At 33.6% G+C, this 23005-nt stretch overlaps 4 protein-coding genes and 1 long non-coding RNA gene across 12 annotated transcripts in view; 1 reads left to right on the top strand and 4 right to left on the bottom strand.

The window, feature by feature from the left end:
- Nucleotides 1-2570: 2570 nt before the first annotated feature.
- On the bottom strand, nucleotides 2571-5176 carry LOC108975001 (TRAF3-interacting protein 1). The gene is made up of 5 exons (XM_018943181.1): nucleotides 4991-5176; nucleotides 4799-4916; nucleotides 3097-4688; nucleotides 2826-3040; nucleotides 2571-2718 (listed from the first exon to the last, which is right to left on the bottom strand). Exons 1-5 carry the CDS (start codon nucleotides 5120-5122, stop codon nucleotides 2571-2573), a joined length of 2205 nt encoding a protein of 734 aa, XP_018798726.1. The 5' UTR covers nucleotides 5123-5176.
- Nucleotides 5177-6307: 1131 nt separating this feature from the next.
- On the bottom strand, nucleotides 6308-10482 carry LOC108974989 (protein suppressor of hairy wing). Of its 4 annotated transcripts, none has more exons than XM_018943164.1 (9): nucleotides 10429-10482; nucleotides 9111-9538; nucleotides 8874-9032; nucleotides 8363-8790; nucleotides 8167-8299; nucleotides 7918-8108; nucleotides 7745-7851; nucleotides 6996-7684; nucleotides 6308-6920 (listed from the first exon to the last, which is right to left on the bottom strand). In XM_018943164.1, the coding sequence occupies exons 2-9, from the start codon at nucleotides 9531-9533 to the stop codon at nucleotides 6660-6662; spliced, it is 2391 nt and encodes a 796-aa protein (XP_018798709.1). In that variant the 5' UTR covers nucleotides 9534-9538; nucleotides 10429-10482; the 3' UTR covers nucleotides 6308-6659. The 4 variants fall into 4 exon arrangements, with proteins under 4 accessions (XP_018798709.1, XP_018798710.1, XP_018798708.1 ...); XM_018943165.1 differs by having other exon boundaries at nucleotides 9111-9552; nucleotides 10429-10465; XM_018943163.1 differs by lacking the exon at nucleotides 10429-10482 and adding an exon at nucleotides 10151-10172.
- A 535-nt stretch (nucleotides 10483-11017) lies between these two features.
- On the top strand, nucleotides 11018-17595 carry LOC108974990 (palmitoyltransferase ZDHHC6-like). The gene is made up of 6 exons (XM_018943168.1): nucleotides 11018-11222; nucleotides 12221-12405; nucleotides 15888-15969; nucleotides 16052-16350; nucleotides 16406-16624; nucleotides 16693-17595. The coding sequence occupies exons 1-6, from the start codon at nucleotides 11162-11164 to the stop codon at nucleotides 17191-17193; spliced, it is 1347 nt and encodes a 448-aa protein (XP_018798713.1). The 5' UTR covers nucleotides 11018-11161; the 3' UTR covers nucleotides 17194-17595.
- Nucleotides 17596-18916: 1321 nt separating this feature from the next.
- On the bottom strand, nucleotides 18917-19302 carry LOC108975006. Its single transcript, XR_001993838.1, has 2 exons — nucleotides 19158-19302; nucleotides 18917-19078 (listed from the first exon to the last, which is right to left on the bottom strand). It is a non-coding gene; the product is annotated as an uncharacterized LOC108975006 (long non-coding RNA).
- A 47-nt stretch (nucleotides 19303-19349) lies between these two features.
- The window catches only part of LOC108975004 (protein-methionine sulfoxide oxidase Mical), an 84668-nt gene continuing 81012 nt past the window's right edge, over nucleotides 19350-23005 (bottom strand). For 3 of the 5 annotated variants that reach the window (XM_018943194.1, XM_018943195.1, XM_018943199.1), the window contains 6 exons: nucleotides 22428-22683; nucleotides 22044-22251; nucleotides 21899-21982; nucleotides 21697-21797; nucleotides 21221-21459; nucleotides 19350-20405 (listed from right to left, as the gene is read on the bottom strand). In XM_018943194.1, the coding sequence (XP_018798739.1) occupies nucleotides 20400-20405; nucleotides 21221-21459; nucleotides 21697-21797; nucleotides 21899-21982; nucleotides 22044-22251; nucleotides 22428-22683 (894 nt within the window). In that variant the 3' untranslated portion in view covers nucleotides 19350-20399. Of the gene's footprint in view, nucleotides 20406-21220; nucleotides 21460-21696; nucleotides 21798-21898; nucleotides 21983-22043; nucleotides 22252-22427; nucleotides 22684-23005 lie in introns of those variants that run through there. The other 2 variants (XR_001993836.1, XR_001993837.1) reach the window with 1 other exon arrangement.

The raw sequence follows: 23005 nt of genomic DNA, 5'->3' as shown, positions 1-23005 counted from the left end.
TGAAAAATCAAATGTTTTCGCATTTACACACACACACATATATACATACACACAACTGATGTTACTTAATGCACTTGAATGCCAACACAGCCACGGGCAGTTAAACAGAAACTCTGTGAAATTATGATAAATAGTAAATATATACATAAATAATATAAAATTTTAATTTTACTAGGGTGTAAACATTTGTACTGCGTGAAGATTTGAAGAGTTAACGCTACATATATTAAATAAGTTGAACTGTTAAAGTATGAATATTATATATGTAAAAATGTGTTTGTGCGTGCAATCTACTGATCTACTGACATATTATGTATATAAAATATTTATGAATTACATATTTTCATTTCGTATTTGGTAGTTATAATTATATTTGGTAAACATATACACATATATTATTGTTTATAAATCTTACGGCTTTAATTTCGATTGGAGCTTTGACGTTTTTCTATTCATTTTTTCTGATCAGTTATAATACTGAGCGTATGAGTATTATAATAATATGAAATTTTTTTCGAAAACAATTACTTAATGGTATTTTATTTTATTTTGCTAAACAAAGTGTTCCAATACAAAATTTTCAAAGTCTTCAAATGGTTCAGTAACCGGAATATGATTAGACTGTTGAATGAAAATGATCTCTGATTGCGGTATATGTATATTTTAAAATGGTAACCGTTGTAAAAACAATTAATTTTCGTAAACATGGGTGTTAGTGGTTGACATGGACTACAGCATAACATACATTCAAAATAAGTTGTGTACTTAATTGGGCGTATTGTACCAGTACGTGTGTTTTTGCATTTGTTGTATATACTATACTTTTTGTTAAGGTGCACATTTTTGAAAAATATTTTTTTATTTTCAGTGAATTTAAAATATATTTTTTAGTTACAGGCATCAAAATCGTAGTTCATAGTATCACATTTTCTTATTTAGTCTGATCAAAATTCGTTTGCCCATTTTTAATTTCTGTTTGACGCTCATCGAGAAAATTTATTTTAAAACTATAAAAATTACTTTATTTTGCTTTGTTATAGTCGAGATACGTAACTTTGAGGTTATAATTTTGAATAATGTGAAATCTACAAATGTACCTTAAATCCTTCGACGTCTAAAAAAAAAATGCAAAATTTTTAATTAGCATGAAGCATACTTTTAGAAAAAATTTATAGTTCAACTGTGAACATAATTCATTATATGGAAAAAATAGTGTTTGGATGGGAATTGTCATATTTTTTAAGAATTAGAGCGCGAAAAAATAAAAAATCAGGTTTATTAAAAAATACATAAACTAAGATTACATATGTACATATGTATATATGTATGTGTGTACATATGTACTTTATTTACTTGTATTGTTCTACTATCATCCGTTTGTATGATCTCTATTTGAGGTTAAGTTAAAATGTTTATAATGCTTTAGGACCTTCTTTTGTTACACGATATGGCTTGCATGGTTCCTTGACTTGTACCTTGATTGTGTAAAATTATTTGAAATTCATGTTTGTAGATAGAAAACAGATTTAACAACTCGCTATTATTACTAGCGCAGCTTATGGAAATATACTAACAAAGTAAGATGCAATGCCTGCATAATAATAAACATAAATAAAATAACATGAAAAAATTATTTATTTAGACGACTGGCCAAGGTTTGTTAAAATATTACTGTTTTATATAATTATATAAAAAATTAAATATTTTTTTAGAAGTTATTATTGTTACAAACATAAACTATTAACAAAGAAATTCTGAAATTTTTGAAAAAATAAAAATGTGTAATATATAACAGTTTACTAGGTCATTGCGACGTCATTTCCGGTGACCTCTCGAAAAAGGCGGCGCCCTCGTTGGCAGTATAACCCTTTACAGGATCATCTAATGTGAAAAATGCGTGTTTTAGTTAAAACCTTATCTTAGAACTTCGACGAAGGAAAAAAAAGGAAAATTGGATGTTTGGCGTTTTCACCAAAAAATGAAAATTTCGCCACATTGTTTGTTTTTCACTTAGAAGTAATCTTTAAGAATTGTATCTCAGACCCCTGTGTATAATTTCATGAAGATCGATTGAGTGGTTCCAACCGACTTCCAAAACACAGTTTTGAAAGCAGTGCGTTTAAAGACGCCGCGAGCGTACAAGTTCTCAAGGCTGTATCTTCGAAACTATTACTCGGACTCAACTTGAAAATTTAGGAAAATATTCTAGAGGTTTTGTAGAATTTAATAAGACAGTAAAAAAAAATCGATTTTTTGAAACCGCTAAACCCATGTAACCCCCTAACGTAGAAGCATACTCCAATTGTTTTTGTGCTTGTTTAGTAGTGTTGGTTGATAAAACGTTAAAACCCAAACTCTATTCAAAAGAGTGATCGAGTACTTTTTTCTGTTTTACGATTTCTTTAATATTTGTATTACTATTAGACAGTTTTAATGCTCTTAAAATCTACAATTTATTTCACGTCGTTATTTAAACTTGAAACTTATTTGCTTGAACTCAAATTTCAACATAAAATTACATATTATTATTTAATCGTTAAACATATAGTACATATATATCTTCGGTGTTTCTATTGTTGTGCAAGCATTTTTAATATTTTCTCAGAATTTTGCAATATTTTCGTGCGACTCGCATCGATCATTTCCATAAACTCCTTGATGTTCGCTTCGATTTGCACAAGCTGTTCTTTCATCGGCTCCGTGGCTGACTCAGTGAGGCTACAAACAGAAAAACATATCGGTCGTAAAATTGTACACGTAATTCACATTATCAATATTTGTAGTATTAACAGATATATTGGAACTAGAAGCAACCAAAATTGTACCTTTTTTCGCGTCTAAGCTCATTGGCCACTTGTGTATACGTGTCTCGCCACATGGTTAGTTCCAATTGCATGGCATCGATGTCCTCTGGTATGAAATCCATTAACTTGCCAAATGGGTTCACCGACTTGGTCAAATTTTGTATGATGTCGCGGAGACTATTCATTTGGCGCGCCGAGCTTTGTCGTACCGATGAATTGTTGGATAATTCCATATCCTGTAAAAGAAAAACAAATTCTGCTGTATGATTTTATATGAACAATCGAACTTTACCTTTTCATTGCGTCCGACAGAACCATTCACATTTTGCTGCTGCATAAATTCCTTTTGCGTCTCGAGTATCTGTTGTACTAGATGCCCCTGTTGTTCCATGTTACTTCCCATGTCGGTGTCATCGACACGCGGCATTTCTTTCGCGGATTCTGCTATATTGACCGTATTGGCATCCTCAATGACAACTAAATTCTCACCGTCATCATCTAAATCTCCAAAAGATTCCAATTTTACGTTGGTACCGGATAATTTCACTTGATCGTTGGGCTGCAATACAATCTCAATATTGCGATCACGTCGGCGTGGCGCACCGGGACGTGCTGAGGCTGGTCGAGCACTCGGTGGACGCAATGAAGTCCGTGGCCGATTAGTTGTGTTGTTGATACTGCTATCGCGAGAGTTTTCACGTGTAAATGTTGACTCGCGTCGCACTTCGCCCGGCGTGGATTGAGCTGGGGTTGGCACCGCAGTTGGCGTTTGAATAGGACTTTTCTTTTGAACCGTTTTTGGTGTTTGCGATTGCGTGACTGAAATTTGTACAGCTTCTTCCTCCTGGTTTTGCCATGCATTCGCTTGCAAAGTTTCATCTAGTAATGTCTTAAAAATATTCGCTCCCGAATTTTCATTATCATTTTTCTTATCGTCTTTCGTTTCTGGTATTTGAGCTTCGGGCTCGTCACGTGATGCTTTCTTGGCGCTCGATCTCCGACTATTTGCAGATGTTCTTTTAGATTTTGCCGAAGACTTACGACTTCCTCCGCCATTTGATCCAATCATAGTCTCTGTATTTATATCTAGCATTAAATTACTGCTTCCAACATCGAGGAATGCGTCTATTACCCCTGTACTCATACTCATTGTTGAATTATTATCCAATACATTTTTGGATGCTTTCAATACTTCTTGTTCGATAACCTTGCTGTTACGTCGCTGGTTTTCATTTGAACTAATTTGATTAGGAGATAATTCTTCTCCCTCCATCACTATCGGACCAAATCCTGTAGAATCGGTATTCTGGGCCATCGTACGTTCTTTGCTTGTTAAATTTTCAGTTTCCTTTTCAGGTTCTTTTTCTTTTATCGGGGACGAACTTTTGGCTTTAGTATCAGTTTTGTGTTTCGGAGGCTTGGATTGCTCAGTATTTTTTCCAGCATTCTCCTTTGTATCCTTAGACACTTCCTTCATCACTTTTCCGTGCTTATTTTTCTCGCGAACTTCCGTAGATTTGTGTACTGGTTCTGGAGTTCGTTTGACCAGTTTTTCAGTTTTGGTCGTAGGCGTGGTAGATTTAGAAAGTTTTCTGGCATCCTTCGTTTTGGAATCCTTTGGTTTACTTTCTTTATCTTTGAACTTTTCTTGAATTTTATCTTTACTCTTTTTTTCAACAGGTCTGACATTAGGCTTTGGCTTTGTCGTATTTATTGTTTTCGTCGTCCCTTTGTTGTTTAAAACTTCTTCGACAGCATTTTTCCAGTCTAATTTCTTTTCTATCACCTCCCCCATTAGTTGGAGTAGCTCATTGGTCTTTTCCGGTTCTTGACCTGACACTATTTTTGAGGTGCGTACAGTAATAGTTTTATTCGAGGTAATTTCTGTGGACAATGAATTGAATGAAATGAAACAATTCATATATTAAGCATTTCTTCTATAGTTCTTTATATAAGATATAAATTGTATACTATAATTTCTTTTTTTTACTTACTTATAACATCAATCATCTTCTGCAAAAACTTCATCTTGTCGTCACGATCCTTGATGTTATCAGAATTTAGCTCCTCGGCTGTGTATAAACCCTCAAAACAACCTGTTTCTTTAATGACCTAGAAATATACTAAATTAGGTCAGCCATACACGCATATATATGCATGTGGTTCCAAGAACTCGATCAACTTACAGCATTAAAGACATCGTGCAGAAAGCGAAATGGTGGCTTTGTTAACAACTTCTCCGTCAAGGGTGGTTTCTTCAAATATTTCCCTAAGGTTTGCTGGGTCAGTTTTATCACAGATATGTCTAGATCTCCCATCTCTGAAATTTCTTATTATTAAATTACAATTTTGGCTGAAATACACTTTTCGACGCAATTTATCTAAACATTTTCCGCGAAATGGATTGCGGTCCACAGTTACATACATATGAGTGCTCTGAATTTTCATTTGTTATTTTGATGAATTCAACACGCGCATATGAACTTCAAAGTTTCAGTTATGGCTTTTCGTTGACTTGGTAACAGGCACATGTAGCACAACACAACATACAAATGCCGTTACAATGTTTTCGGTACAAGTTTTACCAATACCATTCAGCATTACTTGAAATCAGACCAGAATACTTTATTAAAAATAATAAGATATTCTGTAAAAGTGAGCCATACATTTTCACATATGTACATACATATGTACATACATAAGTATGTACATAAAATTTGTATAACTTAAATTCATTTCTAAAGATATAACATATAATAAACGTATGAAGTTGAAACTTTTTTCTAAACAAAGCGACTCTCCTACAAATTTCGAGTGGCATTGAATTGACAACGATTTCGTCTTGCCGACAACGCAAATTTTCATAATTCAGAATTCTGACACTACAACAAAAACAATAACAGAGCTCATTGCCCGGGAGTAATTGTCGCCCCACTCCCTCCTTCTCCTCTTGACTGTCTACATATATTGATATTAAATCTGTTTCAATGGGTCAAATAGGTTAAAAGTAAGAGTTAACACGTATATTAGGGCGTAATAATTCGTATAACCAACGCTGGCGGTTAGTAGATCCAAAAAAAAGTTATATTTGCTATGCTCGTGGTTATGAACGGATTTCGTATGAATGCTGTTGAGATTTTGATTTAGTTTTTGAGAAACGTGCTAGGGATTTATTCTCATAGTGGTTGTGCAGTTTGTAACCATTTTAAAACCAAATGGGATAAGCTTTTTTCCAACATGATTCGTTCAGCTTCAATTTACCTTATTCTGATTAAATTTCTATGAAAAATGTTATGGTTGTAGTAAATTATATTTCGCAAGTATAAAAAACGTTTTTTTTTATTAAACAACATATTAAAAAATTAATTATTAAAGAAATACTATATTTCATAAGTATATTTATATACAAATAATTAGAATGCATAGAGCAAACAGCAGCTATTTTCCATTTTTTTACTTACAACAACATCAGATAATAAAATATTAAAACTGCATATGCTTAATTTTGTTATTTCATAACTTCAATTCAATTATTATTTATTGCTTGGAAAAATATTTTACAAAAATTAAATGTAATTCATTTCGGCGAAACCGAGTGTCCACAACTAACCAAACTTCATTTCAACGAAAACAAATTCATTCATAGTACACACTATATGATGCTGGTATAAATCTATTCATAGAGTAAAGAAGTTTGTAAACGTGTACGTAAATTTGTACATAACATTATATAGTATATATGTATATTAAAAATGTTAGACGTCAGAAGGCAACTTCACTACCATAAGTTTTGTTTGTGTAATTCTATATTCAATATAAACAAAGGCAACGATCTCGGTACCTATAAATTTTCTGCTAATTTTTCATATTACTATTGTCATCATCTTTATCGTTATCACCATCATCGTCCTCGTCGTCATCGTTACCCAGCACGTACTCAACTACTTCATCGATGGGATAATTATTTAATAACTCCTTTATGGAGTTATTATGAATCACTACGGTAAATAACAGTTTCACATATTCACGCATTCTCGTCGCGTAATCACAATCTCGATATGTTTCTGCATCTTTTGTTAAGTTATAACCGCAATTTTCAATGACACGGCATAAAACCTAGAAAGTAATATATTATATTATGTAATATTAATTTTTACAAATATATAAACATAAAGATATGGTGCAGCTTACATTTTCTTCGCTGTTGGTTGGCCAACCAAATTTCTTCAAAGTTTTATTATCGACCAACATATCCAGTAATTTTCCGACATTCTCCTTCAGTTTCATATCTTCTTCATTCAGTTGTATTGGCTCTCTCAATGTAGCATTGTCTGTACCAATTGCCACGGCCAGTGATTCAGCTAAAGATTTGCGTCGTTCCTTTTTAACTTCTGCCGATATGTTAATAGGACTCATAGTGACAGCAGTCACTGTTTCTATGGGACCATCTCCGTCTAGTGGTATGACGGTGTAAGCTTCGTCGTGGAGGACCATTGCTGCTTCTTCAGCAGCAGGTACATCATTGACGATGAACTCTTTCACCACCAAACCACCTTTACTGCCTTTGTTGTTGTTGTAAATCTGCTTGCTGTTCATACTGCCAGCGGCCATAATGACGGCGTTACCCTCTGTTTCGCTAAGAATCTGTATTTCATTTGATGCTGCTCCTTCGATTTTGTAAACGTTTTCACTGGTTTTAATTGTTTCGTTTTCTTTGGGTTTTTCATTAACGAAATCTTCGGGATCCATCTCATGCACTTTGAGTATGTGAAATTGCAAATTTTTCACGGTACTGAAGTCTTGATCGCAGACATTGCAATACGTACGAGTGCGTCTCGTAGATTTACGTGTAACTGCTTTTTTAGCTGTTTTTGTTGATTCTAAGGAAGAAATAGCATATAGAGTTTTAACTGAGACAGAGAAGTTTAAAAAGTACTCACTTTTATGCACGAAGTTTGCCATATGATCCTCCAGTTGAGACTGATCGACAAAAGTACTATTGCACTCGTAACATTTCTTGATGTGAGTCTTTTTGTGCTTGTCGAGGCTATTGAGATTTTTTATATTAAGCAAGGTTTTTGTGTGTATATTTAAAAAAAAAAAGCGAGCTTACTGTTTTTGTGTTTTGAATTTTTGATCGCACTCTGCGCATTCGAACGGTAAAATATGGGTTCGTGCATGACTACGCAATTGTGATGCCTGGATAAAGCTTTTATTACAGTCCGGACAGGTATGTGGTCTTTCACCCGTGTGCCGCTTCATGTGGCGATTTAACACCTCCTTAACAGCAAACGATTGATTACACTGCAAGAAACGGACTTTTGACTCTAACTTCTATTATAGTTTTAGATAATCTGCCTACCACAGAGCATGTGTATGGTTTTTCACCAGTATGGTAGCGGCGATGTTTTTTCAGAGCAATTAAAGTTGGAAATTTCTTCTCACATAAATCACAATCGAAAGGCCGCTCTCCGGTATGCGTTCGAGTATGAATGCTACAAATTAAATAACAATTGGTACTATTTGAATTTAAAATATATTTTAAGGATTTCACTTACTTTAAAGTAGATAAACTGTAAAAACAATTTTTACACTGTGGGCATCTATATTCAGGCTTTTTGGTAACGTGTGTACCCAAATGCTGCCTTAGGTGGGCACGAAGATTGTCCAACCGAAAGAAAGCCTTATCACAGACTTTACACTTCATGGAGTCATTTCCTGCGGCTGAACAAGATGAATACTTCTGATGGCGTTTAAGATGGTACGCACGAGTAAAGTCTTTTCCACATATTTTACATGCAAAGGGTTTTCCTCGATTTTTATGCTGCTCTTCATGGAGTTTTAATAAATTATCGCTGCGCAGTTTTGCATTACAAATTGAACATGGGTAGGTGTCGAATTCGGAGTGTGTAATGAATATGTGGCGTTCATAGCTCATTTGCGATTTGAAAGACTTGGGACAATCAGGGCAATTAATGTGTCCCAACTAATGACATATAAAGCAAGAATTAACATAAAAAATATACATACATATAACAATTATTATATAAGAGAACAATTAAATCGTACATGGAATGTGTCATAGCTTTCGCCACAACAAAAGCACACATCTTTCTTCTCCATAGTAACAGCATCTTTCTCGATTTTATCGAGATTTTTTAACATTTCATTTTTCCGCAAATGATAACCACTGTCGTAACGGCAAAATTCCATATGATTTTTGAGACCCTAATTTAGAAGAAAAGTCAATAAATCAGATTGTTTGATTTTATCACAATAAACATTAGTGTAATATTATCTACTTACGTTGAATCGTCTAAAAGTTTTGTAGCACTTGCCGCAAACATGTTCCATCACATCAGTTTTCCCATCAGTGTCATCGGCTTCCTCTTCGCTAATTTGGAGCTCCTCAGCTACTTCTCCAGCAGCGCTCGTAACACCTTTTGGCTCCTCATTCAATACAATAGCTATTGTCTCCCCACCCTCCAAACTGGCCTCGTCTTTTATGGTTTTCAATACATAGTGATCCATGTCATCATTATTTTCAACAGTAGTTTTGCTTTTTCCAATAGAAAGTTTTACATGCTTTAACGGTGGACTAGAGTCCGGATTGGCGGGTTTCGAACGTTTAGAGGCGCGCTCATTCAAAATTTTTACAGCGTTGTTTGGACTTGTTTGGTTCACAGGTTCTTTGACCTTAGGGCTTGATTTTTTATTGGAATCCCCCATATTTACTGAAATTAAAATGCTTATAAATATTCATAAGAACATAAGTAATAAGTAAAATCAACAAAAATTATTATTTTGAAAAGTAGAGATAGGACTACAATTAAATACTGTACTTCATATATTAAATTTTTCTAAACGGTGCATTAATATAGACATTATATTCAATACTGACATACTTTAATGATTTTCCTGAAGAAATGGATTTATTAAATCATTGGAATAAAGTCTTTCGTAAAATAAGTGTTCTATTTCTTAATCAATTTTTAGGCACTGTGTACATTAAAAATTAGGCTAACTATGAAAAATGAATACGTCAGCAACGCCTAGAAGCAGTAAACTACATACGATACACATTCTGAAAATTTATACTAGAAGCAAACCGATCTTGAGGCGCATAAGCGCATACATAACTGAACTTCGCGTATTCAGTGAACCGAACACACACATTTATTCAACATCGGCGGCAGAACGAATGCAACAAGTCTCTACGCTATCACATACACACATTCATACACTCTCTTTCATAGGGTGCGAGAAAGTGAACACCATTGTGCTACCTTTCGAACAAAATAACAAATTAAATTTACTTTTAATTCATGTTCATTTTAATAGCATACTTTTCATGAGCGATGGTACTTTAAGAACTTTTGTGTTTTTTCTTAGTTACAATTTAATTTCAGAAAGAAAATTGGTGTAAGAAATTATATTTTGATAAGAATACAAATTCCATAGCACACATATGTACGTCCTTCAGTGCGTTGTTTTGGTATTTAGTTATTCACTACTGTTTGCACACCTTTCATATTATTCCTTTATTTTCACACCTTAGTATATATTATATTAACATACAGTATTTAATTAATTTGATATGTTTTAGATTTAATACGAAATTTACCTAATTTTATGCTTTGAAAACGAATTCCACAACTTCACATTGAATGCAATGGACAATTGGCGTGGCCATACTTTCAACGCGGCTAAAACTTCTTTGCTAATGATTAATCTATTACATTTTTTTGGTTTTAGAAATTGCAACCATATTATGTTATGTAACTTTAATCGCAGATGATATTAAAATCTTAAGTATTCTATTTGCGACTACACATTTCAATTTAAAATTAAATTGATTTGAGGACAACAAAATAAAATAATAATAAATACTCAATTATCGTTATAAATATATAAGCGATGTGTAAAATTCTCTGTTTTGCTGCCTAAGAGTATGCAATAGTTTTTTACTGTAAATTTAGCAAACAATTTAAAAACATTACGATAGAAATAATGAATGAAATAATGAACAAAAGTTTTGGACGAATTGTTAGTAAACTTTAAAATATTTTGTTTGTGATAAACTAGACCCATATATATTCCTTGTTAAACAAGTCATGTAGGAGAATTCTGGTTACCCTGTTTTATGAACAGATGTTTTCGTGGTATTGGGCTATTTTGACATTCTATGATTTACTTATTTCGGCTTTAATATATCAGTAGCGCTTTTGCTTTTCTGTGAATTGGTTTTAATAAAATAAATAATATAATATTAATAACGCCTAACTTAAATTGGCGAAAAATATATACGAAAAATATATACAAAAAATTGTTAAAAAATATTTCCAATAGTGTACAAAATGAGGACTATTTTTTCAGGAATGTGGAGATTTTTACATTGGGGTCCGATAACGGCATTGAGTAAGTGTCTAGTTTACATTCTCCCATAAAGGGATATAACGATGTAAAAGAAATGACCTGCCAATGAATATCACTAGAGAGATGGCATAAAGTTTTGGCATTAAAGTCATTTTCTGCATACAAAATTTTCAAAGTATGCAGTCAACTCATTTTATTCATTTACGTGTGGTTTTATTTATATGTGTAGATATCAAAATAGTTTATGTTATATTAATATCGTTGAGAATCACGATGATATTAATTAATTATACGTTAATAGCAGTTAAGATGAGAAATAACTAAGTAAGGACCATGGTGTAAACAATAATCAACTTCGGTGTCTATCGATGTTTGCGGAAATTATTAATTTCAAATCACTAATTTCTTTTGCGGTATTGAATGTGTACATATTTATATTTTCATATTTGTTTTGTGCCTTCCTTCTTATAATAAGTTCTTTTCCATCAACTTGCAATTAACCCTCTTAATTAGTTCCTTAAAATTAGGTTGCCAAAACAAAATCTCCTCCTCCGTGTGTGTAGTATTGCTTAAATACCAACATTTGTTGCGCTTTAGTTGTGCGCAAAGTGTAGCCAACTCGTAGAGCTTTCCAGAGAGAGTAAAGGAGGCTTACTTAATGAATGAACGCACTACTATATATTATAAAAAACACTTAGTTTTTGCGTATTTGCCACATAATTTCCTTGCGCCTTGAATTGCTGTTACATGAAAGTGTGCCCGCTAATTGTTTTGTCCTACTTCCTTATTTTTCTCATGTATTTCTAAAGGAGTTTACTGCATATATATATATGTATGTATATGTGTTTTTTATCGCGTTAATTCTCCATGCGTGCTGCTAGTCTCATACAATGTATACATATGTACATATATACATATACGCATCTAAGTATAGTATGTACCAGAGAACGTATATTTATATGTGTATGTACTATATCAGCGTATATTAAAAACTGTTTATTACCGTTAAATAATTTAATAATTAATTTTTAATATTTCAGGCATTATAAAAGTAATAACTTTAACCGCTCTCTACATGAACTCAATGTGGTGGCCGCCGAATGCTAGTTTGGGTGGCTTCATTAACCAGGGACTCTTTCTGATGCTATCGTCATTAGCTACGTTTAACTATGTTATGGCGACTTTAACAGGACCTGGTCTACTGCCTAAAAAATGGAAACCAAAAGTAAGTGCAACTATAAAATTCACATTAGAAATATGCAAATGTATTCATATCCATGAGGACAATACAGCTAACTGTAGGCAACAATTTTTGTAGATGCCAACTCCTACCATTACCTTATTCCTTTGAATAGTCAACAACTTTAGCGTTTTTAAGGTGAGAAATATTGCTATCGAAGCGTTAAACAAAATTCAGTGGTTAGATTGATTATATTAATTAATTTTTCTGGGTAACCAAATCGCAGCTTACTGCTGTCGTTCTAGACCCTGTTTAGGTGAAAAGGTGCAAGTTAGTTAGCACCGAAATTATCTAACAGACAAGTTATAGAAGTATTAAATTTTAACGTTTGTAACCAATTTTTCAAACAGCCCATTTTTTCTTGATTACAAATTGTGTAGATACATACATAGTTTTCGTAAATTTGTACGTTCGCATTTATAATCTTTCATGTTGGCACTTTTGATCGTATACTTAATAAGCGTAGCAGTTTAGCGTAAACAAAGCACACCACCGCACGATTACTGTTGTAGCGCCGGAACACCCCATCCAAAAGTGACATTCGATAAACATCTAGAAGCGAGCCCAAGCAAAGCGGAGCGGAGTGGTTTTGTACCGGCGGCACGAAATGGTGCGCATTTCAAGTTCCGCCTCAATTTGGTGGCAATTATTTGTTTCTTACACGCGACCGCAAATGTTTTAAACACTTCCTATTTTTTAACAAATGACTGCATTTGTTATTACGAGACTACTGCTAAGGTTGCACATATTTACATAACACATATGTATATGTGTTAAGAGTGTGCAATGAATTTTTTACTACCAATTTATTAACTTTAATATCCTTGTAGTATTATTACTATTAAAAGGAATAAGAACCAAGTTGGTTAAGCTAACATAACAGTAATGGCTGGCACTTGAACCTCTTAAAACGCGACTTTGTTGCATTTACAAAGAATTCCACTTGCACTTTAGTCCACACCTGTCACGCAATGACCAATTAAGCTATTCGGACTACGACATAGAGGCGTTTTGGCGCACTTGCTAATACAGAGAAAGTCCGCCCATTGCGGTAAATCAAGAATCAAGACGTATAGTATATGCAAAAGGACGTTGAAATATTACATACATTTTCTTTGTCGCACGTTAGGAAATAATTTAGTCGTATTCAAGATTTCATCGAATTATGGATCATTGCTCATATGCGCCATACTAAACGAAGGCGACCGATGTTTTATAAATAATGTTTGGCCGATTGTGACATAGTTGTCAAATTGAAATTTTCAATAAAATAAAAAATATCTAAAACATTAATTTCCCCTGTATATCCTGAAGGTATAGTACCCCTCACAGATGCATTTTTTATGGCAGGGAAATTTTGAAAAAGTGTGCGAGAACCCGCTCCCTAATAGGTTTAATTTATATATCTATCAAACCATCAGTACAAATTTTATAGGAATCCCTACCGACAGTGTGAAAATGAACGAAATCGGATCATAACCCCCATTCATCCCCATAATTAAATACGTAACAGAAATTAAATTTTACTCCCCGAGTATGTGACATTTTTTTACATTTATGCATATAACACAGAGTGAGATGGAAAACGGACTTCAACCACGCCTATAGTTGATATTTTTTTATCAAAAAACGAGATATATAATTGAAATTCAGTGAGAATCCTTTCCTGATAATAGTATGGCTATGTGTCAAAAATATATTGAATCGGGTCAATGCTTCACTTAGCACTCTTATACCGAACACTAATTTTTCGGACTTCCGGGTGACTTTATACGGCATATATCGACCAATATGTGAGTTGTCGCAATGAAAATAAAAAGAGGGCGTGTTTTACTGATAAGAGTGTATCTTTGTGCCTAGAATGTATAAAATTGGGATTGATCTAGCCCCCAAATAACTAATTTCAGGATTTTCGAGCATCCAGTTGACTTTATTCTATATGATAGGTGATTGTAATAAGGTACTTTAATGAAATTTGGAGAGTATTTTATAAGTATGTAGCATATTAATTGCTGTACGTGCTATTATTGGATAAAATCGAGCCAATACTACCCCAACTGCCTTATACTACTTGTGATTATTTTCGTTATTCTAATAAGTTTTGTGCCGAATATGTCGGTCCGTGTGTATTATTTATATATTAGTTCATAATTTTAAAATTCTTCAAAAATTTTTCAAAATCTATGTCACCACCATCAAAGTACTCTCCCTTTCCTCAATACACTTGCCCTAAGGTTTTTTCCAATCCTTGAAGCAGTTGTTAAAGTCAATTTCCGGAAAAGCCTCTCGTTTGCCACGACATTCGGCCGATTGATCGTATCGCCAGTCATCGCCAATAATAATACCAAACCCATCAAAAACACTTGGTCGCGACAACCAATTATCACTGCATGTCTTTTCCAATATTCTCAACGTTTTGGCACCACAAAAGTGATTCCGCACACAAAATTGAATTTTGTTGAATAATTTCACTCATCGAAAAATCGCCGAATGCACTGTATGTACATACTTCAGAAAGACAAGAGTATACTATGTATAAAATAGGCTCTCGAGTGTAACTAAGCAATGTTAAAATTAATGCAATCAATCCGTGCTTTTTTCTGCAGCAAAACACTCATATAATGATTTCCGACTTTTCACCTATGTTTAAACCGTCCAGATCAATGGACAAGTTTTCTTAAAAATTATATGGCTTCGTGCTGAATTAGAATGGAATTACTCTATACCTTGGTCTAAACCTCCTATCCCTAATATAAAGAATTCCGATCCTCTGGTTGACGTTTTCCACATCAATTTAATATATGTGACCTGGTCTACGGAAAGGGGGCTTAGGTGTCAAAAAAACCAAAAAATTAATTTTCACTTTTTAGTTGAATCGGATGGAAGATGAGATTTTTAACAGCTGTTTCCCAGAAAACTAGTTGCGCACGTTAGCTCCCTTTCCGTAGACCAGGTCACATATATTGAATTTATCCACTTCGGTTGAATCTATCTTACATACGTACGTATCTGCATCTCATTTGAGGATGTCTTTAATATAATTTTAGTTGTCGCGAACTAAAATATGGCCATAAAACTATGTATAAGTGCATAACAAGAAGATATGAAATTGATTGCAATCTGAAGGAATTTCGCCGGCTGTGATTCTTGCAAGTTGTAAGAGTATAACCTCCCTTACTTGTTTTTCTATAAATGCCATTTTGAGTGAAAAATTGTATGTAAAAAATATTTCGAAACACAAAATAAATAAAATTTACTAATTATAAGCATATGCTCATCAGCATTATATAATTATAACTGTTAAGGTCTATGATTAGGTGATATATCAGCTTCGGTGTGGACTTAACTCTATAAAGCAATACATTTTCACTCAAAAAATATAGTTAAACATATGTATGTACATATTTATTCACGAAGATATTTGTATATGTATATGCCTAACTGTTATTTCCGTCATACTTCTTTAGAATCCGGTTGATGTAGATCAATTACAATTCTGTAAGATTTGCCAAGGCTACAAAGCGCCCCGTTCACACCACTGTCGCAAATGTAAGTCAGTGTTTTATCAATTTCTTTGGTTGCATTTATTCGATTTTATTTGAACTCTTCAATTTAACTTTTGTTTGTTTAGGTAATCGATGCGTTAAGAAAATGGATCATCATTGCCCGTGGATAAATCACTGTGTAGGCTGGGCAAATCACGCATACTTCACATACTTTCTTACCTTCGCCATTTTGGGCAGTTTTCAAGCATCCATAATACTGGGTTTCTCCTTCTATCGCGGTGTACATCGCTATTGGTATCTGACGCACGGTTATACGCACTTGGCCACAGTGCAATTTACAATGGCCAGCATTATAATGAATATTATAGCCACAGGGTTGGCCATCGGTGTTGTTATCGCCTTGGGAATGTTGCTCTACATACAGGTAAAAAAAAACATACTTTCATTTTGGCTTAATTACTAAAATTGATAATTTTTAGCTTAAATCGATTCTAAAAAATCAGACGAGTATCGAGATGTGGATTGTGGAGAAGGCAATTTATAGGCATTACTGCAATCCAGACGATGATGATTTTGTGTATCCGTACGATTTGGGCTGGCGAGAGAACTTACGACAGGTGTTCAGCAAACGACTTTTAGCAGCTGGTCAAGGCATTGTGTGGCCTGTACTGGACGGTTGTGACCAATACACCTTAACGGTATGTTATCGATTAAATTGTCTTCTTTTAGTACGTATGTGTGTAGTAAATGTTTAAATAATTTGTAGCGCGAGCAAATCGCACAAAAAGCAGAGAAACGCGCACGCACCAAAACCTATCGGTGTATACGTCCAGCAACAGGTCGATTCCTGCCGCTCTTCTCACAAGGTTTGCGTGTCTGCCTGTCGCCACCGTGTACTGATGAATCACGCATTCGGCTAGAGCCTGGTGACGTAATCAAAGTGACACGTTTCCGCCAGCATTGGCTGTTCGGCGAACGAGTAGTGACTGATGCAGAGTTGAACATGCCAGATTTACAGCGCAAGGGGCCAATACGTGGGTGGTTCCCGCGTCGTTGTGCTATCGAACTAATACAACCTGAGGATTACTTTAACCAATCGGACGATGAAGCAGATAATGGGGGCTACCCTCAGTCAGAGTTGATAACTAAAAGCACTGCAGAACTGAATAGTATCCCAAATGGCGTGCCAAATATGTGTAATAAATCGCTTGTCAATGGCGGAAGCAAGTCACAAAATCAGAATGGTCAACGAAAGAAGAACAAATGATGGCGTAGCATGGATAGCTAGATTCAAAAGAAGAATATGGGAAAGTACACAAGTGCAATTTTCAGTCGTTATGTGGACCGTAGTTTTACATTGTCAGGGGTTTTTAAATTGACACGGGAGATCAGCGTGTTGTATCAGTCAACTACTTCCAAGACTTCTTAGTGCTTAAATATAATTTATCTGCATAAGCCATATACTTACATACATACATATTTATAGTATATAGACAGATAAACTAATGCGTAGTATACTGCATAACTGAAACTATTTATAACTATTTTTAATGCTTTTTACATATACACATATACAAACAAACACATTTATGGTATACTTATATATACATATATGGTCTCATCTCGTAGTGTAATAGTGTAATAAAGGCAATTGCTGCAACTAATAACATTTTGAGTGTTTGATTATTTGTTCCCTAGACCATATTCTACACCTCAAGGTTCAAATTCAAGGTTTGATAACCAAAGATATGTGAGTATTATTTTAGGGACACTACTAGTGTGATCACCTAAAAATATATGATCTTTAGGAATTTTTCTTAAGATAACTTAAGAAAAGAAATAATAAGAAACGTAAGCGTTCGGTTGGAAAATAACTCATGATAAATTTCGCGAAATATGAATAACAAGATTATGTTTGTATGATAGCTATATGCTATAGAGATCCAATATCGGCGGTTCCGACAAATTAACAGTTGAGAAAAGGTCGCTTGCAAAAATGTTGATAACTAGGGAACTAAATCGACAAAGCTCGTCTTGTTATATATCATTTGTGCACAGTTTTTCGACGGTTTTCAAGCATAAATCGGCCTATACTGCTGCAATTTCACGTTCGTACGAAGTTCAAATCGAACGACCGAGATGGCCAATTGACTACGCCATTTCGTAAGGCAACAAGTCCACCAAATTTGGTTTTCAATAAATCGATTGTGATATTCGCTGTCTGGCTTGTGGTGCCGTCCTGTTGGAATCACATATTGTCCAAGTCTATATCATCCAATTCGTAATTTTTGACGAAGCCATTTAGCCAGAAATGAACCTCATCGCTGAAGATAATTTTTCGATTCAAGTTGTTGCTCAGCCCAACTTACGATCGTACAACGATTCCGGTGGTCAAGCAGTTCTTGTGTCAATTTGATCTTGTAAGGATGTAGGTTAAGATCTTTCGCAAAATTCGCCCACAAAGTCGTCACAGTTATTCCTCAGTTGATGCGGTAAGGGAACATTTTGTACTGTGCCTGTGGATTCCACTTGACGCTAAATTGTTGATCTGACAGGACGATTATGACGCCCATAAATTAGACGTTTAAAGTGGAACCCATAGACTCTGAATTTATTTGTAAAAACTATTTTCTCTGCACTAAATAGTTTATTACAATATAATTTATTATCATATACCCTTGACAGAGCAAAACGAGTTACGTCAAGAGATTCACAAAATCCCACTTACTTCATGTCCGTATCTACTAGTATTTATATAAATTTTTAGTGTGTTATTTTGAAAAATATAATCTATAGAAATATGCAAAAACAAGAACAAAATATTATTTCTAATTTTCCCAATAGGTGTGACCTTTAAATCTCTCCGTAACTAACATTGACACATGTCAAGTGAGAGTCAAAATAGTTGTTTTTGTTACCGCATGCCAGTGTTGTGAACAATCTTGAGAGTCCGTGTCAATCCCATGAATTGCGTACATAAAAACTCCATATTTCATTTAAACGAATTTCCACTTTATTAAAATTAATTCATCAATAATCTTTATTTTAATAAAATAAATGTAGGTAAATATTTTTTAGTTTCCTGTTTTCATCTCTTTGTAAATTCGATATACATGTGTAGTACAAATGAATGCTTATATGTATGTATGTTGCTGCGTGTAAATAAAATAATTACAATAATATTTTTTACTTATAGTTTATATCATATAAAATATAGTCGAATATATTCACATTCACGTGTGCTGATTACGTTGGATTTGTGCTGCCTTCCCTCTTCAATATCGTGCGTGAGATTATATGAAATCTTTTTTAAAACATTGGCAGCTAAATATACACATACAAATACGTATGTACTGACACCATTGGTGAAAATATTTCAAGTAAAAAGTGTGTTTTAACAAAATAATTACGTACAAATACATACACATATAAATATAATTGAATATTTATTAAAAGAAATACTAAAAACGAAATGTAATAATATACAGTTAAACTTCATTACAACATTAACTAAAATACAATAACACAACTGAGAGACTTATACTCGTATAAAATATACAGCTGCACTTCTGTCATGATGCCTTGCGGAAATTAACACGTAAATACAATCAGTAGGTTTAACGCTAACGAAAATAAATACTGCACACATACTACATATAAAATAGAGATGAGCCTATAAATGATAATTAATACACGCAAATATTTGGTGTATGAGGTGAGCAGGAGAGGCTTAGCCGAATAATTCGATTTTTGGTTACAAGGACGTCACATTGTTGTAAAATACATACATTGGACATATTTTGCTTTTCGTTTTATAAAACTATACAAACAAAGTATACCGGACGCACACATATGTATATATTATATGTATATATATCAAATTTTTGTGGTCATACTTCTGTTGGGATTTCAATAAAATTAATTTAAAATTAAACGTTGTGACCCCCTAACTCTCGGCGAGTATATTTGTTGGCGCATTGCTAACCATTTTCTTGTATCTTAAGTGTTTTTTTTCTTAGTAATTGAATTTGTATGTTGTGAAGGCCAGTATCGACGACTAAAAGTAACAGTTTTTATTATTGGTTTTAGTATATACATATGTATATCCATATATTTAGTGTATGTTTGTCACTTTTGGGTTCCATTACTTTTAATACATTTATGTATATAATTGTCATTGACTATATCTAGTTACTACTATAGGTTTTTAGTAAGCGTTTTATGTGGTAAATAATTAATTACTATTTGATGCGATTGCAACGTTTGCTCATCTCGAATATTTCAAAGTCCAAACAAGAAGATATTCCAGTTGAAATGTTAATTAAGCACTAAATAGATTGACTATGTCTTCAAGTGCTTAATAATAGGTAGTTTTTTTTTGTTTTTGTTAATGGTTAAAACGTGTTAATTATGAAGATTTAAAATTGCATGAAAAAGTTCAGAGGCGATTAGAGTCCATGGAAAGCGTTTACCTCAAATCTAAAAAGATAGAAAAGAAAAATTTGATTAGCTTTTGTTTTATGCCGTTATAAAAAGGAACAATTATTATTAATAATAAATTTTAGCAAACTATGATTACACAAATTGAAATGGTAGTAAATAAAAAAAGCAAAAATAAGAAAAATTAAATTGAATAAAAAGTTCTATGTTTCAAAGAGTTGAGACTTTGTCAGAGACTGCACTGAATCTCGGCTATAGTTAGTTTGCAAGAAGAGAAAGTTACAAACTGTTTTAAGATATCGATAGATACAATTAAAAGTTTCCAAGCAATTTTTGTAGCGGTCTCTATCTTTACTTAAATGTTTTTGTTTTATTTCTCAACTCTAAAAATTATTAGCTTAAATCATATATTTTGGATAACCTCAATACAAAATTATATTCTGTAATCATTATTAAGTCTTCTAGATATTAGTTTCAATAGAAAGATGTCTTCATAAAAATTATATGTCATTTGGCATTTAAAGTAAACGGTAGTACAATTGTCATATAAGTTGTTTCTAGAAATTACTCAACATTTTAAAGATAATATATGCATATATAAATCCAAACCAATGGGTTTCTCATTCCTTTTTCTGTCCTTTACTTGAGGTATTTTGTTTGCATTATTTAAAATATAACATATTCGAAAAAAGTACAAATTTCGGTTAAATTATAAAAAAATAATGTAATTATTATTACGAAAAATTAATTAAAAAGTGCCATATAATATATATAAAAGCCAAAAGCAAAAAAAAGATGAATGCAAAAAGATTTGTGGGTAAAAAGTTTAATGTGCAACTATTTGCTGCACTTACATTTGATTCATCGTTGTTGTAAATTGGTGCATGAACTGTTCCATGTGCACCAGTAACACCACCCACTAAATTGATGCCATCGGCGGAGACTGCGCTCGCAGACGACATAAGGTTCAGTGCTGTGGAAAGTTCGGCACCGGAGCTGGTTGGTCTCAAAGCTGCGCGTTTGGCCACAATTTCTAACATCTCATTCAGTATTGCACCTTCGGCTGCCACATCGGCGGAGCTTTTATCCAATTCTGCATAAAAGAAGCAAATAAGACAAATGATAAATGCACTGTTTAGTATTTTTTTTTTTAGAATTTTTCTTTTCATTTGAGATTCTATTTCTCAACGAAAATCCGATAAGTGATTTCGAATTCAATTTAAAATTTTCTTTTCTTTATAAAATTTTTTTTTTTAAAACTTAATTATTTTCGCAAGTGTGCTGAGCAAAAACTGGAACTTTAAGATGGTAAATAAAATATTATACTTACTATTGAAAGACAATCTCAGGTTGAGCTCTTCCTTTAACTGGGCATGCCTATGCTCTAATTGCAACTCTTGTTGACGTATACTCAGCTCCTCATCGCGTTTTCTGTGAGCAAAAGACAACAACCGAGGCATTAATATTTTAAATTTACAAAGAACATTTCAAAAGTATAATTTTATAATAAATTGTCTGGTGTTTTGAATTACTTAAGTTGTTTTATACTGCGCCAGATCTCCAAAAGCTCCTTCAGTAGGTTTTCATCATTGCTGCCAATATTAGTTGTGTCAAAACTGCAACAAATAAATATATAAATGTATTATTCCATAAATTGATTTCGTGATGGCAACTTACTTGCTGTTATGTTGCTCGCTCTCACCGCGCAATGCTTTCTCAATTAGAACGCCACGCGCCTCCAACTCCTTTAATTGCACCTCGATTTCCTCCTGCTCACGCTGAATCTCCTGAGCGATTCTGAGTCGCTTGAGCTCAGCTTGTCGAACAGCCTTCGATATGGCACGCTGCCGCTTCTGTTCACGTGTTTCGGTTGCGTTGCTCTCATCTTTAAATCCATGAGAAATATTATCAAAATTAGTACTTATGATACTGTCAATTACACAGTGAAAGTTGAGAAAGGAAGTACATTCGAATGAACGATTTACAATAGCGAAAACAATAACGTTGGATTAACGTTAAAACGAAAATAAGAAAGAAAGAAAGTAAGTGTGTAAAACAAACCATCAGATCTCTGGTAATTGAGTGGCAAAGGAGGAATGGGCGGTGGTGCCGGCTCGTCGATCTCATGTGTCGCCACATAATTCGGCCTGTGGATAAACAATTGTGGGCTGGATGATGAGAGCGCCGCTATTGATGACTTTTTGTTGCCGCTCTTTGTTGGTGTTGTGTTCAAATGTATATTGCTGTTTGATGAGATCGCATTTGACATTCCAGTGTTGTTGTGTAATTGGGCTTCAAAAAGATAGTCATCTTTGTCCTAATGGCGTGTTTTTTGTTTTTGTTCAGAATTTATTTATTTTTCCAATTGGATATAAATTGTTTTGGTTTTCAAAGTGATTTTAAATTTAATAATTTTTAATTTAATTTTAATTTTTTTTTTTAATTTTAATGTTGTTATTTGTTATTTTTGTGTGTATGCATTTGTTTCGGTGATGTTTTTAAGCCGTGCGCGCAATGATGTTTCATAGCAAAATGCAGCAGCATTGTCAGCGGCGTGAAATTAAAAAACATGATGATTTTAGATTTTAGTAATATTACACATTTTAGTTTAGCATTCGGAAGTGAAGCATGAGTTTGTG

Source organism: Bactrocera latifrons, unplaced genomic scaffold (genome assembly GCF_001853355.1).
Source record: "Bactrocera latifrons isolate USDA-ARS-PBARC rearing strain unplaced genomic scaffold, ASM185335v1 scaffold_60, whole genome shotgun sequence".
Classification (NCBI taxonomy): domain Eukaryota; kingdom Metazoa; phylum Arthropoda; class Insecta; order Diptera; family Tephritidae; genus Bactrocera; species Bactrocera latifrons.
This window is presented reverse-complemented; position numbering and strand designations above follow the sequence as displayed.